This window comes from Eptesicus fuscus, chromosome 10, assembly GCF_027574615.1.
Source record: "Eptesicus fuscus isolate TK198812 chromosome 10, DD_ASM_mEF_20220401, whole genome shotgun sequence".
Classification (NCBI taxonomy): Eukaryota; Metazoa; Chordata; class Mammalia; order Chiroptera; family Vespertilionidae; genus Eptesicus; species Eptesicus fuscus.
Window position 1 is genome coordinate 63,878,041 of NC_072482.1, and position 16,179 is coordinate 63,894,219.

The following is a 16,179-nucleotide window of genomic DNA, read 5'->3' on the forward strand; positions in this document are numbered from 1 at the left end:
CAGTTTGGGTCTTGGCTCTAAATTCTTTTCTAGCCAGAACTCAAGTACCAAAAAAAGAAAGAAAAAAGATAATTTTTTAACCACATCTTACAAAGGAGGATACTTGGACTTAGAGAACCTGAGTCAACTCTGTAAGGTTACATCAGCTACCAAGTATTTTAACCTGAAACTGAACTCATATCCTCAAATACTGTAGTCACCCAACATGATAGCTGCTTTACCCCAAGAGTAGTAAATTCTCTAATGACAGTATTAATTTTAAAAACATCCCAAACACAGTGAATAAGATTATATTTTGAAAGATAATTGAATACTGAAATGTTTAATGTACCTAGAAGGTGTTAGTAGTATTAAATTGGATGATCAAAGGGGTAATACAATTTTAGTAATAAAAATCATCCTCAGGCCCAGCTGGCATGGCTCTGTGGTTGGTCGTTGACCTATGAACCAGAAGGTCACAGGTTTGATTCCCAGTCAGGGCACATGCCCAGTTGCGGGCTTGATCCCCAGTAGAGAGCGTACATAAAACAACCGATCAGTGATTATCTCTCATCATTGATGTTTCTGTCTTTCTCTTCCTCTCCCTTCCTCTCTGAAATCAATAAAAAATAAAAAATAAAGAATCTTAAAAAAATCATCCTCATAAAGTACAATTATAATGTATCAAGACAAAGTTTCTTATGTGGCTTGTGAAGCCCATTTCAAAGAAAAATGTACCTCAAACGAATTTGAAGATTGGCATTTGACTGGTGGGTGTTTTGATAAAGTGATCATTTCATAGAATGTATGGATTTACTATGGGTATTAAATGAAATAATAAGTGAAAAACTGCTGTATTTACTCCTACAACCAACATTTAAGTCAAATTCCAGTTCTGGCTTGCATGGAAGACTGCCACATTGTCATCAGCCCCTACATTCTCTATTGTGATTCTCTTCCTTCCCTGGAATCCTTACAGTCTTCTTATAGTCGTGCTGTCTTCACATGGACCTTCTCATCTGTGATCTTACCTGCCAGCCATATCTACATCTGGATTTCCTTCCCAACTGTCACTTCCTCACCCCTCTCCAAGTTCTACACTTTATTTTACCTGCATTCCAAATGGCTTCACTCTGCGCTAGGCAGCACTCACACTTGGCCCCAGGAAAGGTAAGTTCTTGGCGCAACTGAACCTTTGTTTTATTCAATTACATCAAAATCTAATTTGTGATGACTTCTATTCTGGATAAAGTTACTAAAGATGTTCCCAGGTTGAAGAATCTGACCTGTCAGGCTGTGTGTGTGTGTGTGTGTGTGTGTGTGTGTGTGTGTGTGTGTGTGTGCATGTTTCTTTGAATGCTAATTCCCATTTTATAGATATGGCCCTAAATACTTCCCTCACAATGCATAAATAAAGTGTAACACCTTTTGGTTAATTTTTCATGTCTTTTGGGCACTTTTGTAACCTAAACAAGAATTGGAAACATCCCATAAAATTCTTACTCTCTCCAAGGCAGCATCGTATCCAGGGAGACATTGCCACAAGATTCAAAGTCCCGCCCAGACCACTTAGGAGCCGAGAAAACTTGAGCATGTAATGTAACCTCTGGAGGACCTGATTTGTGAAGACAATGAAAGTAATGGGTTCTACCTTATACAATTACGGTGGGGATTCAATGAGGTATCATAAGCAAAGCACTATAGCCTGGTATAAAGTAGGTGTTCAGTAAAAATCTGTTGAGCAACTGAATGTCTCCCCATCAGAAAGCCTAACAGAGTGCTAAAAAGTCCCTCACACTATAGGGAGCCTTACTGAGGTCTGCTTCAGCAGGAGCTTAATAAAAAAAACTTGTCAGTTTATTGATTGCAACAGTGATTTTACATGTTCTTTTTAAAAATTATATTATTTGGAATAAAGATAAATGTTAAATATAATTTCATACTTTGATTTCTAGAGCTATAGAATAGTTCAATGATCTCATTCTAGCCAGGGATTTAATCTACTTTTTAATATCTGGAAGTATTTATGACTTTAAAATACAATTAAAAAACACCCTTTGCATGGTTCTCACCCTGAAGAGTCAGCTTTTTTTCCCATGTGAAATTTCTGCTCTCATTTCTGGTTGGCCAATTAATCAGGTAACTTCATTAGATAAGGAATCTGACCCTTTAAAAGTAAACTTTGATTGCTTGTCTTTATTTAGTTACCTGTTACTTCTAAAAACAAAGATTGAAGGGGAATTACCTTCCTCTTTCAACTCAGGTCTCTCAAAAGCTGATATGGAAAGTTTTCATCCTGTCCCTGGGGAGTAATTTTTGCAATCCAGGAAATGCAACTGTGGATAAGCCTTGATTTAGAATTCCTGGAGAAAAGTTTTTCTTTAAAATCTTATTCCCCCCCCCCTACTTTTTGTTTACCTTTTTCTAATCTAGAGTGTATCCTGCCCTTCTATGATCTTTTCAAATAAAAATAAAAAAAAGAGCAGTGACTAAACACACACTCACGATTATAGTGGTTTTGTAGTAATCACCTAGGGATTTAAAGAGGACCTAACAGTCCAGAAACTTCATTCCTATTGTAGATGTGTTACCCTTGTGTCTTCAGGTTAGATAATCAGTGACTTTGATGTCTCCTAACTATGAAAGAATCTTTTTTATCTGAGTACTAGTGGATAGTTAGTAAAGAACACGAAAGCCAAGTCTAATTTAATTTAAAGTTTCAGTACATTATATTCATTTTTTAAAAAAGCTCCTACTGTATACAAAATAATGAGATCCCACTATGCTATTAGAGCCATTAGAAATCTTATTAGATTCCTAAAATCAGATAACCCTCAACGGACAATGGCTAAAACACTAGTTGAATGTTACTTTCCAAACCTTGCTTTATTTTATTATGTTATGTTGTGTGTTGTTTTTGCTTTTTGTTTTTTAGCTTTATTGAGGTATAATTGACAAATATCCACCCTGTGTCTTAAAGCAGAAGGTACTCAGGGTGTGATTCACCACTCTCTTGTGCTTTACGTATTTTATGACTTGGCTTCAGAAAATATTTACATATGGAATGATCACGATCTATATTTACTTTCCAAACCAGTCTTTGAGCTCCAAACTCTGCTATTTCGCTTTTTCACTAGGATGTGTTATAGGTACCTCAAAATATGTCCAAACTAATCTCTTGACCTTCATTCCAAACCCATTTGAACAGTTACCTACTCAGGGGCATCACTATTTCCTCCATTTGAACACAACTCTCTACCTCTTTATCTAATGCCTACTCTTCCAGTAGGTTTCCACTTACATGTCACTCCCTTAGACAGGCCTTCTTTAACCCTCTCAAATAGGCTATTTATAAACACCCTGTATTTTTCTGCAGAGCCCATATGACCATTTACAATTATATATCTATTTGTGATCTTTTTGTTCTCTTATTAGGTTAGAAGCACCATTATCAACTCCCTCTTCAAATCTGCTGAAAGTTTATCTTCTGACTGAGGCCTTTCTTGATCCTGTCCAGAATTTCAATCCTGTACTCCCTGTCCCTTCCTTTGCTTTAGTTTCCCACCTTCCTCACAGTACTACTTACAGACCTCTAATAATCTGTACAATTTGCTTACTGATGTGTATTAATTTTTGTTTTTCTCCCCACCCTAGAATGTAAGCTCTATAAAGATTTCTTGCCCCTTGATGTGTTCCAATGCCTAGCCCACGATAGGAATTCGATAAATGTCTGTTGAATGAATGAGGGGTTGTGTCTGTTTTTGCTCCACACTATATTCCAAACAAATCCATTTTTGTGGAACTAAAGTTCAGGTAATATAAAATCTAAGATGAACCCTAGCTAGTTTGGCTCAATGGATAGAGTGTCGGCCTGCAAACTGAAGGGCCCCAGGTTTATTTCTGGTCAAGGGCACATGCCAGGGTTGCAGGCTTGATCCCCAGTGGGGGGCATGCAGGAGGCAGCCAATCATTCTTGATGTTTCTATCCCTCTCTCCCTCTCCCTTCCTCTCTGAAATCAATATATATATATATAAATATATAATAATAAATATATATATAAAATAAAATCTAAAATGAAAAAATGGAGCATAGCACCATTAGCACCTTGGGATCTTGTATTTTGTTTATGAATGAATTCTGCTGAATGAAAGCTTTCAGATGAAAAAGCATATTTAATTTGAATCTAGAAAGTGGCACTCATCTTTTAAAATGTTTTTGTTTGTTTTGTTAAAGCACACAGTTAATATCTTTGTTCTCTTTCTTCACATTCTAATAAGTTTTAAAAGATAATACAAAGTGGAAGCTGCATGAGAGGGAACACCATATCCAAGTTCTTCCCTGGTGCCAGCTGATGTCTAGCCCCCTTTTTGGTATTTAGCTGGAACTGAATAATTTAGGAGTAAACGACCAAGCTACCCAGTGAAGTGACGGCACAGGACATCCATGGGAGGCTAGGCAGTGCCATGCATTAGCGGGAAAAGCTGGGGACTTGGGCTCATCAAGGGGGTGAGCTGCATTCCTGGTTCTATCATCTGACAAAACCTGACAACTTCCCTGGGCCTATTTCTCCATCTGGCAAGTGAGGGGATGAAACTAGATGATCCACTTCACTTTCATTGTCCAAGATGCAGGCCCCATGCAGCCAGAAACTGCATCTGTCTTTTCCACTGGTGTGAAAACTAGGCCTAGAACAGTATGTCTGGCAAACAATAGGCCCTCAAGAATTTGTGGCAAATCCTTAAAAATTCCTTCCAGTGCTAACATTCTAAAGAAAAAGATAACGTGGAGGTATCCTAAATAAATTATTCTTTTCCTAGAATAACCCGTATACAGATCATCATCATCTTAAACACCCCAGTGCATGGTACAAATCCAGACCGGCTCCCTGCCTGTTTCTTCCTGGTGAGTTGGTTACAGTTTTACATTTTCACTAGGACCTCCCGGGTTTGTTAATATTTTTTATGTGAATAATCGTATCTCTATCATTAGCACTTTATTGGAAACCTTTAGCTCTGAATCTGAGCACACCAAACTCCTGAGGAACTACATATTTCCATTGTGCAACCTCCTACGGGTTCCAGTCTTGTCGGCGGTCCTTCCCTGCCATTATGCAGTGTCCAGGGTAGAAGGACCTCTTTCTTTTTCCCAGCCCCTTCCTTCCTCACCCAACCCCCGCCTTCACCCCTCTCCCACATTCGTGCCTTTCTGTCGTCGGTCCGACGTTGTAAGAGGCTGGGGAGAGGTGGGCTCCGTGAGCAGCGCCTCCCCCATGACAGGGACTGGGACTGGGACGCGGACGCTTTGCTAGAACCTGTGCTAGAAATGCGCTCTCGTGTGGGATGGAAATCACCTTTTCCACCTCATACTAGGGACCGCTGCTGGGGCGTGAAGCTGGGTGTTTACATTTGTTTTCTAGCCCCGAAGCTGCTGTGGGAATTGATTGGTTCTCCCGCGCCCTCGACGCCCGGGGTCCAAGGCCTGGACCCCGCCCCCTCGCGCAGCCATCTGTTTTGCTGTCTGCCTCCCAGTCTCCCTCTCAGCATCTCTTTTCCCCTCCGACACCTCCCCGCTCCCCTCCCGCTCCGCCCCTTCCCCCTCCCCCCAGCTCGGGGATCCAAATCATCCCCGGCCGTTGCCAAGGAGACAAGCCGATACCAGGCAAATAGGCATTCGAGAAAGAAAAGGGGGGAAAGCTACACCGCAGCCTAGTAACAAAGGAGCCATAAAAGTGGCCCCCAAATGGAGGGCTCAGGACTGTGTCTGCGAGAAAATCCGAAAGCGAGCTAGCAATCACCCGAAGCTAAAACGGGGAGAGGGATGCAGAAGAAGAGGGAGGGGTTTATGTTGGGGGGGACGGGGGGGAGCCAACAGCCCTAAATGAGCTTTTGAGAACCGCCTGGATGGTGGTTTTGGATCCTCCCAGTTTGCTTTTCAAGTCGGAACTCCGCTAACCCGGGGGATCCGGGTCCATCGCGGCGGCTGGGGTCGTGGATCAGGTGCTAACCCATTTGGCAACACACACTCCTAGGGACACGTCTTTCCTACAGCTCTGGGGAATTTGACTTCGTGGTCGAACGATGCTTCTGAAGGAAGTGGACAATGAGAAGAGGAAGCTTCCTGTAACTGTGCAGTTTGCTGATTTCCAAAGCAATACTTGAACAAAGAATTGTTGGCTTTGACCAACCATCTTTTTCACTCAAAGCGTGACCCATTTCCCTGCAATGAGCAGAAAATAAAACTGGGAATTCAGAGCCAGCAAAGCACCAGGAGAAATGAACCTCGACTGAGCTTCTCCACTCCTTAAGTGAAAAATTATCCGTCTCAGGGTCACTAAATGTAAACGAGAAAAGGCGGTCTTGACTTGGGCACGAGTGAAAACTTTGGGAGCGAACATTTAAGTGGTAGGAGAATGCTTAGGAGGCGATAGCCTTGGTTTTTGCCCCGCCCCCACCCCGTTCTCCAAATCAGTGCCTAGTTTTTTTCACACACAGATAGCGTCTGGCACTTGGGTGGCAAGGGGTGCAGAGGGAAGGACCCTGCGTCCCCTTATAGGAGCTTTTTCTCCAACCCAAGTCACTCTTGGGACGTTCAGGGGCTTTCTTGCTATCTCTCAACACACAGTTTCTCCTTAGAACTGTAAGCCTCAATCCGGTTGTTTAGCATTTCATGGCTCCTGCCTCCCTCCCTGCCTGGAGTACACTCGCTTGCATGCATATTCACACGCGTTCAGAAAGACTCCATCAGATGCTGGCAGTGGGCTGAAAACGATTCCTATCGACACAAATTGCATCCCAACAGTAAATAAGGATTCGTGCGCTCGAGACTGGCTCCTTTCACCATGGAGGAAAATTGTCGTTTCCTATAGTGACAAAATGCGAACCGTTTTTGATCTTTTGTAAATGGCCCTCACTATATATATATATATATATATATATATATATATATATATATATAGTGTATGCGTGGGGGGGGGGCGGGAATCACTAATTGGTAATGCTCAGAGAGAGGGTACTTGATGAGCGCCGCAGGCCAATCTCGAAATATTTTATTTCATGCCAGTGTGGGAGAGGGAAGGGAGTGTGGCTCCGGCTGCTTGCCGCTTTTGCATTTTCCACATCTGGCCTACAGACCTAATTCCAACTCGCGATCTCGTTTGATGAAATTCGATCTTCGTAGTTTAAATACCTTTCAATTTGGGGGCGATTTAACATTTGCAACCGTTAAAAAAAACAAACCGTGTGCAGTATCTGTGAAACCAATATGGACCACGGAGAAAGAAAACATGCTGCACACAAATCCCAACCATTGTCTTTAACACACACGCGCGCGCGCGCACACACACACACACACACACACACGCACACACTCGGGTAAGATGGGGGAGGGAAACGAGTGGAGGGAGACAGACGCGGATATAGACCGACGAGAGTCAAAGCGAGTCAAGTTAACGCTTTCTCCGCCCCCATCCACAAGTACCCCCCTCCCGCGTTGATTAATTACAAACAAAGCAAGCCAATCGAGTGATGCATTATTTTCAGCCAGAGGTAGGCGAGAACCATGTATTTTTAACTGATTTATTTATTTGAAGGACATTAATTCTCGGCCCAAGACTGATATTCAAATCGTTTGCAAAGCGCGGCTCCATTGTTCGCCCGGCGCGCAGGCCCCGCCTCCTGCTTTGTGTGCTGCGCGCGGATTGGCCGGCGCGCGCGGGGGCCGCGTCAGCGCCCGTGAGCCCATTCATCTGTGCACTTGGGCGTTGGACCCCGCATCTTATTAGCAACCAGGGAGATTTCTCCATTTTCCTCTTGTCTACAGTGCGGCTACAAATCTGGGATTTTTTATTACTTATTTTTTTTTGAAAAAAAGAACTACACTTGGGCTCCTTTTTTTGTGCTCGACTTTTCCACCCTCTCCCCTCCCTCCTGCGCTGCTGCTTTTTTGATCTCTTCGACTAAAATTTTTTTATCCGGAGTGTATTTAATCGGTTCTGTTCTGTCCTCTTCACCACCCCCACTCCCCCCTCCCTCCGGTGTGTGTGCTGCTGCTGCCGCCGCCGCTGCTGCCGCCGCTGCTGCTGCTCGCCCCGTCGTTCCACCAACTCGAGGCTCTTTGTTCCCCTTGGATCTGTTGAGTTTCTTTGTTGAAGAAGCCAGCATGGGTGCCCAGTTCTCCAAGACCGCTGCGAAGGGAGAAGCCGCCGCGGAGAGGCCCGGGGAGGCGGCTGTGGCCTCGTCGCCTTCCAAAGCCAATGGGCAGGTAAATTCTACCTGGGATGCCGGTGGTTTCTTTGATGTCTTTCTCTGGTCCCGACGCTTCCCCTTTCCTCCTGGTCGCTCCCGGGGCGCGTTCGGCGGAGAGGAGCGTGGCTGGATTCCAGTCTGAAAGTTGAATGGAAAGCGATAGCCTAAATGGTCAGTTTCTCGTAGCAGAGGTCTCCCCACCCGGCCCCAACGGAGTGGTTCCCGGGGAATCCTGGCGAATTCTTGTGTAGACGGGGGAGGAAAGAAGTGATAAAATCGTCTAAAAATGGCGTGTTTGGAGCTTGGCAGAACGTGACTAGCTAAGATGCTAACCCCCCACCACCACCCCCCACCCCCAGCCAGGTTGCATGTGTGTTTGGTGGACACAAAGGTGTTTTGGGGTGGCTCTCACGTTCGTGGTCGAGATTGGGTCCCCTTCCAGGTTTCTGGACGGGTGTGATTGTGTGTCTGGGCCGGGGACGTGGGGGTGGGGGTGGGGGCGCGCCGCGGGATGGCGGTGGAGAGGGGCGAGGAGGGGAGTGCTATCTTATTGTGTGCCGAGGCGGCGTGCCCCGGGTTCTTGGAAAGGCGGCTGGCTGCCTGGCTTGGAGCTCTGCAGAGGGTTTCGCCGTCTCTCGATGGGGCTTTCCCACTGTTCTCAATCTTGACTCCTCGCTGCCTGGAGTTACACACCCATTTGCTTTTTAAATGGTGCCCCTGGGATGGATGGGGGAAGGCGCTGTGGGTCCTTGGAGAATCAGTCCAGGTAGCCGGGAAAAGGCACTGGGTGTGTTTCGGTCGGGGTTTTCGTGTGCGTGGCTCCCCTTCCCCGGCGGGGGCCGCCGTGGCGCTGCCCAGACCCAGGCGGACGGCCACGGTTGGGTGGACGCAAGAGGTCGGCGCCACGGGCGGCTGCCTCGCCAACGCGGGGCACCCACCACGCCTCTTTTCCTAGAGCAGAGGCCGTGTGGCTTCGCCGGCTCTAACCTACTGGGGAAGGCAGGCGCTGCCAAGAGGCTTGGAGCCCGTTAAAAATGCAAAACGAGCCGCGCCCCGGCATCGCAGAATCCCGGGCGAAGGTGGGAGTGGGAGCAGAGGCGAGACTTTAGAAATTATGTGTCCCCCCCCCCCCCCCCCCCCCGCCCTGCCTTGTTGGTTTTCTTTCCACCAAGATGACGGCCAGCCACCTGAGCTTTGTTTGCGGACTCTCAGCTGCGCGATCCGGGCTCGGGGGCGCCCCGGCCGGCCGGCAGGGCCGGGTGGCCCGGCGGCCCCGCCCCTCCGGGCTCGCCGCCGGCGCCCAGCCCCGTGCGGTGGAGGCGCAGCGCCCCCTGCCGACCCCGGCCCCGCGCGCGCGCGGGCGCCGGGCCTTTGCGCGCGCAGCCCGGGCGTCGCTGGCTGGAGCGCGGATCCCCCCCTGGGGAGTCAGCTCTGGGGTGTTTTCCAGAGCCCTTGGGGGGTTGGAGAGCAAGGGGATGTGCTCTCCGGGCGCAGCCCACCGCCTCTGGCTCGGCGCCCGCTTCCAAAGGGCGTTTGGTGGATCGTGTGTTGCGTGGCTCCTCTCTATCCAAGCCCGCGAGGCCAGGGCTGGAATGGGGTGCCCCTCGCTTTCCACGTTTGGGGCTCGGCCCTTTTAAACCCGCAGGGCGTCGGTGGGGCAGCTGAGGCGACTGCTCTGCGCCTTTGGAGCGCCCCAAATGGCATTGCCCCCATTCCTCCCTAGAGCGCTCGTCCGGGCATCCGATCCCGCCTCCCCATCCAGAGATGCGGCCCCGCAGCCAGAGGGCCCCGGGGGGAAGCTGGCTCTTCCCAGGCCCGGGGTGGGGGCGGGCCCGGCGGCGCCCGGGCCGCCGCACTGACGCTCCCGCTCTTTCTGCTCCGCAGGAGAATGGCCACGTGAAGGTGAACGGCGACGCGTCCCCCGCGGCCGCCGAGCCGGGCGCCAAGGAGGAGCTGCAGGCCAACGGCAGCGCCCCGGCCGCCGACAAGGAGGAGCCCGCGGCCTCGGGGAGCGGGGCGGCGTCGCCCGCCGCGGCCGAGAAAGAGGAGCCGGCCGCCGCCCCCGAGGCCGGGGCCAGCGCCGCGGAGAAGGAGGCCCCCGCGGAGGGAGAGGCCGCCGAGCCCGGCTCGCCCTCGGCCGCGGAGGGGGAAGCGGCGTCGGCCGCCTCCTCGACGTCTTCGCCCAAAGCCGAGGACGGGGCCACGCCCTCGCCCAGCAACGAGACCCCGAAAAAAAAAAAGAAGCGCTTTTCCTTCAAGAAGTCTTTCAAGCTGAGCGGCTTCTCCTTCAAGAAGAACAAGAAGGAAGCGGGAGAGGGCGGTGAGGCCGAGGGCGCGGCCGGGGCCTCCGCCGACGGCGGCAAGGACGAGGCCGCGGGGGGCGCCGCTGCCGCGGGCGCCGAGGCGGGCGCGGCCTCGGGGGAGCCGGCGGGGGCGCCGGGCGAGGAGGCCGCCGCGGGCGAGGAGGGGGCGGCGGCGGCGGGCGGCGACCCGCAGGAGGCCAAGCCCGAGGAGGCCGCCGCCGCCGCGCCCGAGAAGCCGCCCGCCAGCGAGGAGGCCAAGGCCGCGGAGGAGCCCGTCAAGGCCGAGGAGAAGGCGGAGGAGGCCGGGGCCGGCGCCGCTGCCTGCGAGGCGCCCTCCGCCGCGGGCCCCGGCGCGTCCCCGGAGCAGGAGGCGGCCCCCGCGGAGGAGGCGGCCGTCTCAGCCTCGTCAGCCTGCGCAGCCCCCTCCCTGGAGGCCCAGCCCGAGTGCAGTCCGGAAGCCCCCCCGGCGGAGGCGGCAGAGTAAAAAGGGCAAGATTTTTTGAGATAATCGAAGAACTTTTCTCCCCCCCGTTTGTTTGTTGGAGTGGTGCCAGGTACTGGTTTTGGAGAACTTGTCTACAACCAGGGATTGATTTTAAAAGATGTCTTTTTTTTTTTTCCTTTTTTTTTTTTTTTTTTTTAAGCAGCAAATTTTGTTTTTCTCCCCTCCCCACAGATCCCATCTCAAATCATTCTGTTGCCACCATTCCAACAGGTCGAGGAGAGCTTAAAACACCTTCCTCTGCCTTGTTTCTCTTTTATTTTTATTTTTTTGCATCAGTATTAATGTCTTTTGCATACTTTGCATCTTTATTCAAAAAATGTAAACTTTCTTTGTCAATCTATGGACATGCCCATATATGAAGGAGATGGGTGGGTCAAAAAGGGATAGATATCCGATGAAGTGATAGGGGCCCAACGGGGAAATTGAAGTGGTGCATAGCATTGCCAAGATACTGTGCCACTACAAAGGATGGTGTAAAGGCTTAGGGTTCTTTTTTTGTTTTGTTTTGTTTTTTTAAGAAAAGTTATTAGGATGTATTTTGTGAGGCAGGTTTACAACACTACAAGTCTTGACTAAGGAAAGAGAAAACACCAATACTCAGATTTTTAAAAAGATTATAGTCTTAGGAGTTCATTTAAACCATAGGAACTTTTCACTTATCTCATGTTAGCTGTACCAGTCAGTGATTAAGTAGAACTACAAGTTGTATAGGCTTATTGTTTATTGCTGGTTTATGACCTTAATAAAGTGTAATTATGTATTACCAGCAGGGTGTTTTTAACTGTGACTATTGTATAAAAACAAATCTTGATATCCAGAAGCACATGAAGTTTGCAACTTTCCACCCTGCCCATTTTTGTAAAACTGCAGTCATCTTGGACCTTTTAAACACAAATTTTAAACTCAACAAAGCTGTGATAAGTGGAATGGTTACTGTTTATACTGTGGTATGTTTTTGATTACAGCAGACAATGCTTTCTTTTCCAGTCGTCTTTGAGAATAAAGGAAAAAAAAAACCTTCAGATGCAATGGTTTTGTGTAGCATCTTGTCTATCATGTTTTGTAAATACTGGAGAAGCTTTGACCAATTTGACTTAGAGATGGAATGTAACTTTGCTTACAAAAATTGCTATTAAACTCCTGCTTAAGGTGTTCTAATTTTCTGTGAGCACACTAAAAGCGAAAAATAAATGTGAATAAAATGTACAAATTTGTTGTGTTTCTTTATGTTCTGATAAAATACTGAGATTTCTAGGTCTTAGGATAATTTTGAGGAAGATCTTGCATGTCAGCAAACAGTAAATTATCTTGTGGTTTTTAATCTGAAGTTTTTAAACTCTGAAATTAATAATCAGCAGTGTCAGATTACATACAGGAAGATCTTATAACATTCTATGTCAAATCTGTTACCATTTACCTGCATTTAGTTTTCATTTAAAAATTGAACAGTTATTTTTATTGTAGTTATATAGCATGTCAGAATAAGTCATTTAATACAAAAGTATGGGACCGAAGACAATTTAAATGTCTGTGAAAATTTCATAAAACAATCTTTTTGTTACGCAGATCCAGAAACTTAAGTTGATAATGACTGAGTCCATTTAATTCAAACTGCAGATGGGTCATGAAAAGTGGCCAAATGTGTTTCAAAAATTGATGCTGTATTACCTGCCATTGTAATTGCTTAATGCTTGGCTGATTTCCAAATTATTGCGTAGATTATGTGTTATACCTTAGGAAAAACAGGCTTATGTAAAGAAGTAATGGTGATGAATGGACAACACTGTCAGTTTATGGGCCTTTAGTACTTGTCTCAATTCAATAATTGTAAGCAGTTCTTTTAATGAAAGTAGTGCATTAGCATCTTGTTACTCAAAGGAGAAGATAGAGAAGAATAATTATATAGTAATAATCCTTACTAGTTTACCTCCTTTGCTTTTACCACCTTATAACTGGATTTCTTTACCCTAAACTCCGTTGGATTTTAAGATAAAGATGTTTATCAATTACCATTACTTAAATACAAAGAAAATTTGTTCATGCACACCCGCTTCACTATCTTGCAGTGTGCCTTGGGTTCACAATAAGTCGGTGAACCACATTTGTAACAACTGAATGCCAAATCTTAAACTCAGAACTAATTAGTTTTTGAAATGCCTTTTAATTGGAATAATGGATCAAATAATAGTTCATGACCCCTCATCAAACTCCTTCCCCACTAATAAGATCACATAATCTTTGGAAGAGTGTACCTGAGTTGGGGTTTCTTGATTTTGGAGGATGTTTGCAAGTTCAAAGTCAAATTTGGTGACCAAAGGACTGCTGTATCAGGTCTTTCCCACCTTACTAACTTTTTCTTAAAACACCTGCTTGGCCAAGTATAGTGCCTGGTATGTAGTAGGTAGGATTCAGAAAAAGGATTTTAAAAAGTAACTCCTGAGTAGTCAAAAATACTGTGTAGTCAACTATATTGCTAGGTTTGCTCTTTTAACAGCTGGAATTTATTAAGATGCATTATTTTTATTTTAATCATTGCCTAAAACACTTTGGGTGGTATTGATGGAGTGGTGGGTTTTCCGCCAAGTGATTAAATGAGATTTGACATATATCTTTTCATCCAAAGTTTTGTACATCACATTGTTTTCTAATGGAAAAAAAAAATGTTAATATGGCTTTTTTTGTATTACTAAACATAGCTTTGAGATTAAGGAAAAATAAATAACTCTTGTACAGTTCAGTATTGTCTATTAAATCTGTATTGGTAGTATGTATAATGACATTTGCTATGGTTATAAAATACTTCCTCTGGATTATAATAATCATTTGATCCAATTCCTATTGCTTGTAAAATAAAGTTTTACCAATTGATATAATAAAGCTTGCTAAAATAGGATTTTTTTACAAATTTAATTTTAAAATGCAAGTTTTAGAGAAAAGTTTTAAATCTTAAGTGCTGATGGTAAGTGTAACTTAGTTAAGAAATTTAGAAGGTATGCTTGGCATAATTTGGATATAAAACATCCATTGAAGCTGAGTTATATGCTCACAAATAAAAATTTTTAACAATGGCACTTAATATATTTGAGAAACAATGCAACTTGTTTATATTTTTCCCTCTCGAATATAAATATAGTAAGTTTCAATTAAGGTTAGGGATTTGGGAGAAGGATGCTTTTGGCATTCATACATTTTCAGTAGATCCAACTGGCAGTGGGATATAGTTAACATAGTTAGCTTTTGAAAATTTAAAAAAAAAATGGTTAAGTAACAGGGCTGTTAGCTCTTATCTTTTCTTTAATTATTCACTCTGCAAATTGAGCACTTTCTTTCCTCTCCACTTCTCAGCTGTATGAAAGTACTAAGAGCAGGGTGTAGCTCACAGGGATTTTACAAGGCTTTCAATCTGTAAATGTTCCAGTCCCTGCTGGGGATTGAAGTTGGAGCACTCCTTTAAATTACACCCAGCAATGCTATTTTAAAAATGGAAAATATTTTTTAAAAGGTGTGAATGTTAACCATATTTTAGGTTACTGAATTTCTGATCCCGAGATACTGACTACAGTTCCCAACATGAACTTTTAAGACAAAACAAAAATATCCACCCTCATAAGATTTAGCAGCTGCAAGTATATAAAATAATTACTACAAAATTCTAGAGATCCTCATAATCACACTTCTAGTGCTTTGATTAAATTAGAGCATAAGTCTTTTTAGTACTAGTAATTGAGAACAGACTGTCAGTTGCTGCTATTATAATTCTCGTATTTGGGAAAAGGTGAAAGGCAACAGGACTACTCATCACTTAACGATTTCAGTAAATATAGCAAATCTCAGATTGTCTTCCTAACAAGTTGGCAAGCGTCCCTTAGATTTGACATGTGAATTAAGGACTGGATACAGTGCTAGAACTCTGTACCTAGGTAATTGGTGGGGGAGGGGGGTCAAGAAGAGGGAAGGAATTCTCAGGGAGAGTTATAAATTGGAAGTCTAAGAAAGCCCTCAAAGCAAGTCTTGGACACAAATGAAATTTGGAATGCACCATCCAATAGAAATATATGCAAGACACATAATTTTAAAATTTTTTTAGCAATCACATTTTTTAAAAACAATCTGTATCCAAAATACTTAAATGTATAACCAATTTGAATATTACTGAGATATTCTACTTTTTTCTTACCAAGTTTTTGAAATCCAGTGTATTTTATACTTCCATCTCAGTTTGGACCAGCCACATTTCAAGTGCTCATTATTCACATGTGGCTACCATCTAGGCGAGCACAGTTCGAGAATGAGAGACAGATAGTCAAGGAGTGAGTAGGAATGGTAGGATACACACTGTTTGCGAAGTGCAGCTTGTGTAATTAATTTCATGAACTTCAAGGGTTTAACTTTTAAGCCAAGGTTGACTTTTAAAATTTCAAACCTTTTAAGCATATAACATTGATGTTACAAGTAAATATAGTGAGATTCTAAATAGACTTGTTATGGGCTGAAAATTACCTTAGAATGTGACTGCATTGGGAGATAAGGCCTTTAAGAACTCATTAAGTTAAAATAAGGCTGTTAGGATGAGCACTAATCCAATCTGACTGCTGTCCTTATAAGAAAGAAAAAAAAAGGGGGGGTGGGGGGGACACACAGAGACACCAGGGGCACACGCACAGAGAAAAGACCATGAGAGGACACAGCAAAAAGGTGGCCACCCACAAGCCTTGGGACAGAGGCCTCAGAAGACACCGAACCTCTCAGCACCTTGAGTTTGGACTTTTGGCTCCAGAACTGTGGGAAAACTCTGTTGTTTAAGCCACCCAGTATGTAGTATTTCATTATGGCTGCCTAGCAAACTCTTCCAGGACTCCAGGGTAAGAATGGGAAAACGGACTGTCCTTACCTGAGGGTGTAAAGAATTTTACATGCTTGCTTTTTCTCTTCCCTCAATGGAAAAAGAGGGCTTTCTGGCTTGAGAATTTTATTGTTATTACCCTAGGGAAGAAAAACAACATTAACATTTTTTTTAAATATATTTTATTGATTTTTACAGAGAGGAAGGGAGAAGGATAGAGAGTTAGAAACATCGATGAGAGAGAAACATCAATCAGCTGCCTCCTGCACACCCCCTACTGGGGATGTACCTGAAACCGAGGTACA

At 45.1% G+C, this 16,179-nt stretch overlaps 1 protein-coding gene and 1 long non-coding RNA gene across 3 annotated transcripts; both read left to right on the plus strand.

Moving 5' to 3' along the window:
* The first annotated feature begins 1,011 nt into the window (after positions 1-1,011).
* On the plus strand, positions 1,012-5,942 carry LOC129150623 (uncharacterized). Its single transcript, XR_008557341.1, has 4 exons — positions 1,012-1,149; positions 1,497-1,616; positions 4,798-4,882; positions 5,904-5,942. It is a non-coding gene; the product is annotated as an uncharacterized LOC129150623 (long non-coding RNA).
* Positions 5,943-7,725: 1,783 nt separating this feature from the next.
* Positions 7,726-13,766, plus strand: MARCKS (myristoylated alanine rich protein kinase C substrate). Of its 2 annotated transcripts, none has more exons than XM_054722160.1 (2): positions 7,726-8,239; positions 10,108-13,766. In XM_054722160.1, exons 1-2 carry the CDS (start codon positions 8,138-8,140, stop codon positions 11,008-11,010), a joined length of 1,005 nt encoding a protein of 334 aa, XP_054578135.1. In that variant the 5' UTR covers positions 7,726-8,137; the 3' UTR covers positions 11,011-13,766. The 2 variants fall into 2 exon arrangements, with proteins under 2 accessions (XP_054578135.1, XP_054578136.1); XM_054722161.1 differs by lacking the exon at positions 7,726-8,239 and adding an exon at positions 8,296-8,394.
* The last annotated feature ends 2,413 nt before the right edge of the window (positions 13,767-16,179 follow it).

Coding starts and splice junctions, on each gene's coding strand:
- MARCKS (XM_054722160.1), top strand. CDS start 8,138: ATGGGTGCCCAGTTCTCCAAGACCGCTGCGAAGGGAGAAGCCGCCGCG. Junction 8,240..10,107: donor CTTCCAAAGCCAATGGGCAG/GTAAATTCTACC, acceptor TCTGCTCCGCAG/GAGAATGGCCACGTGAAGGT.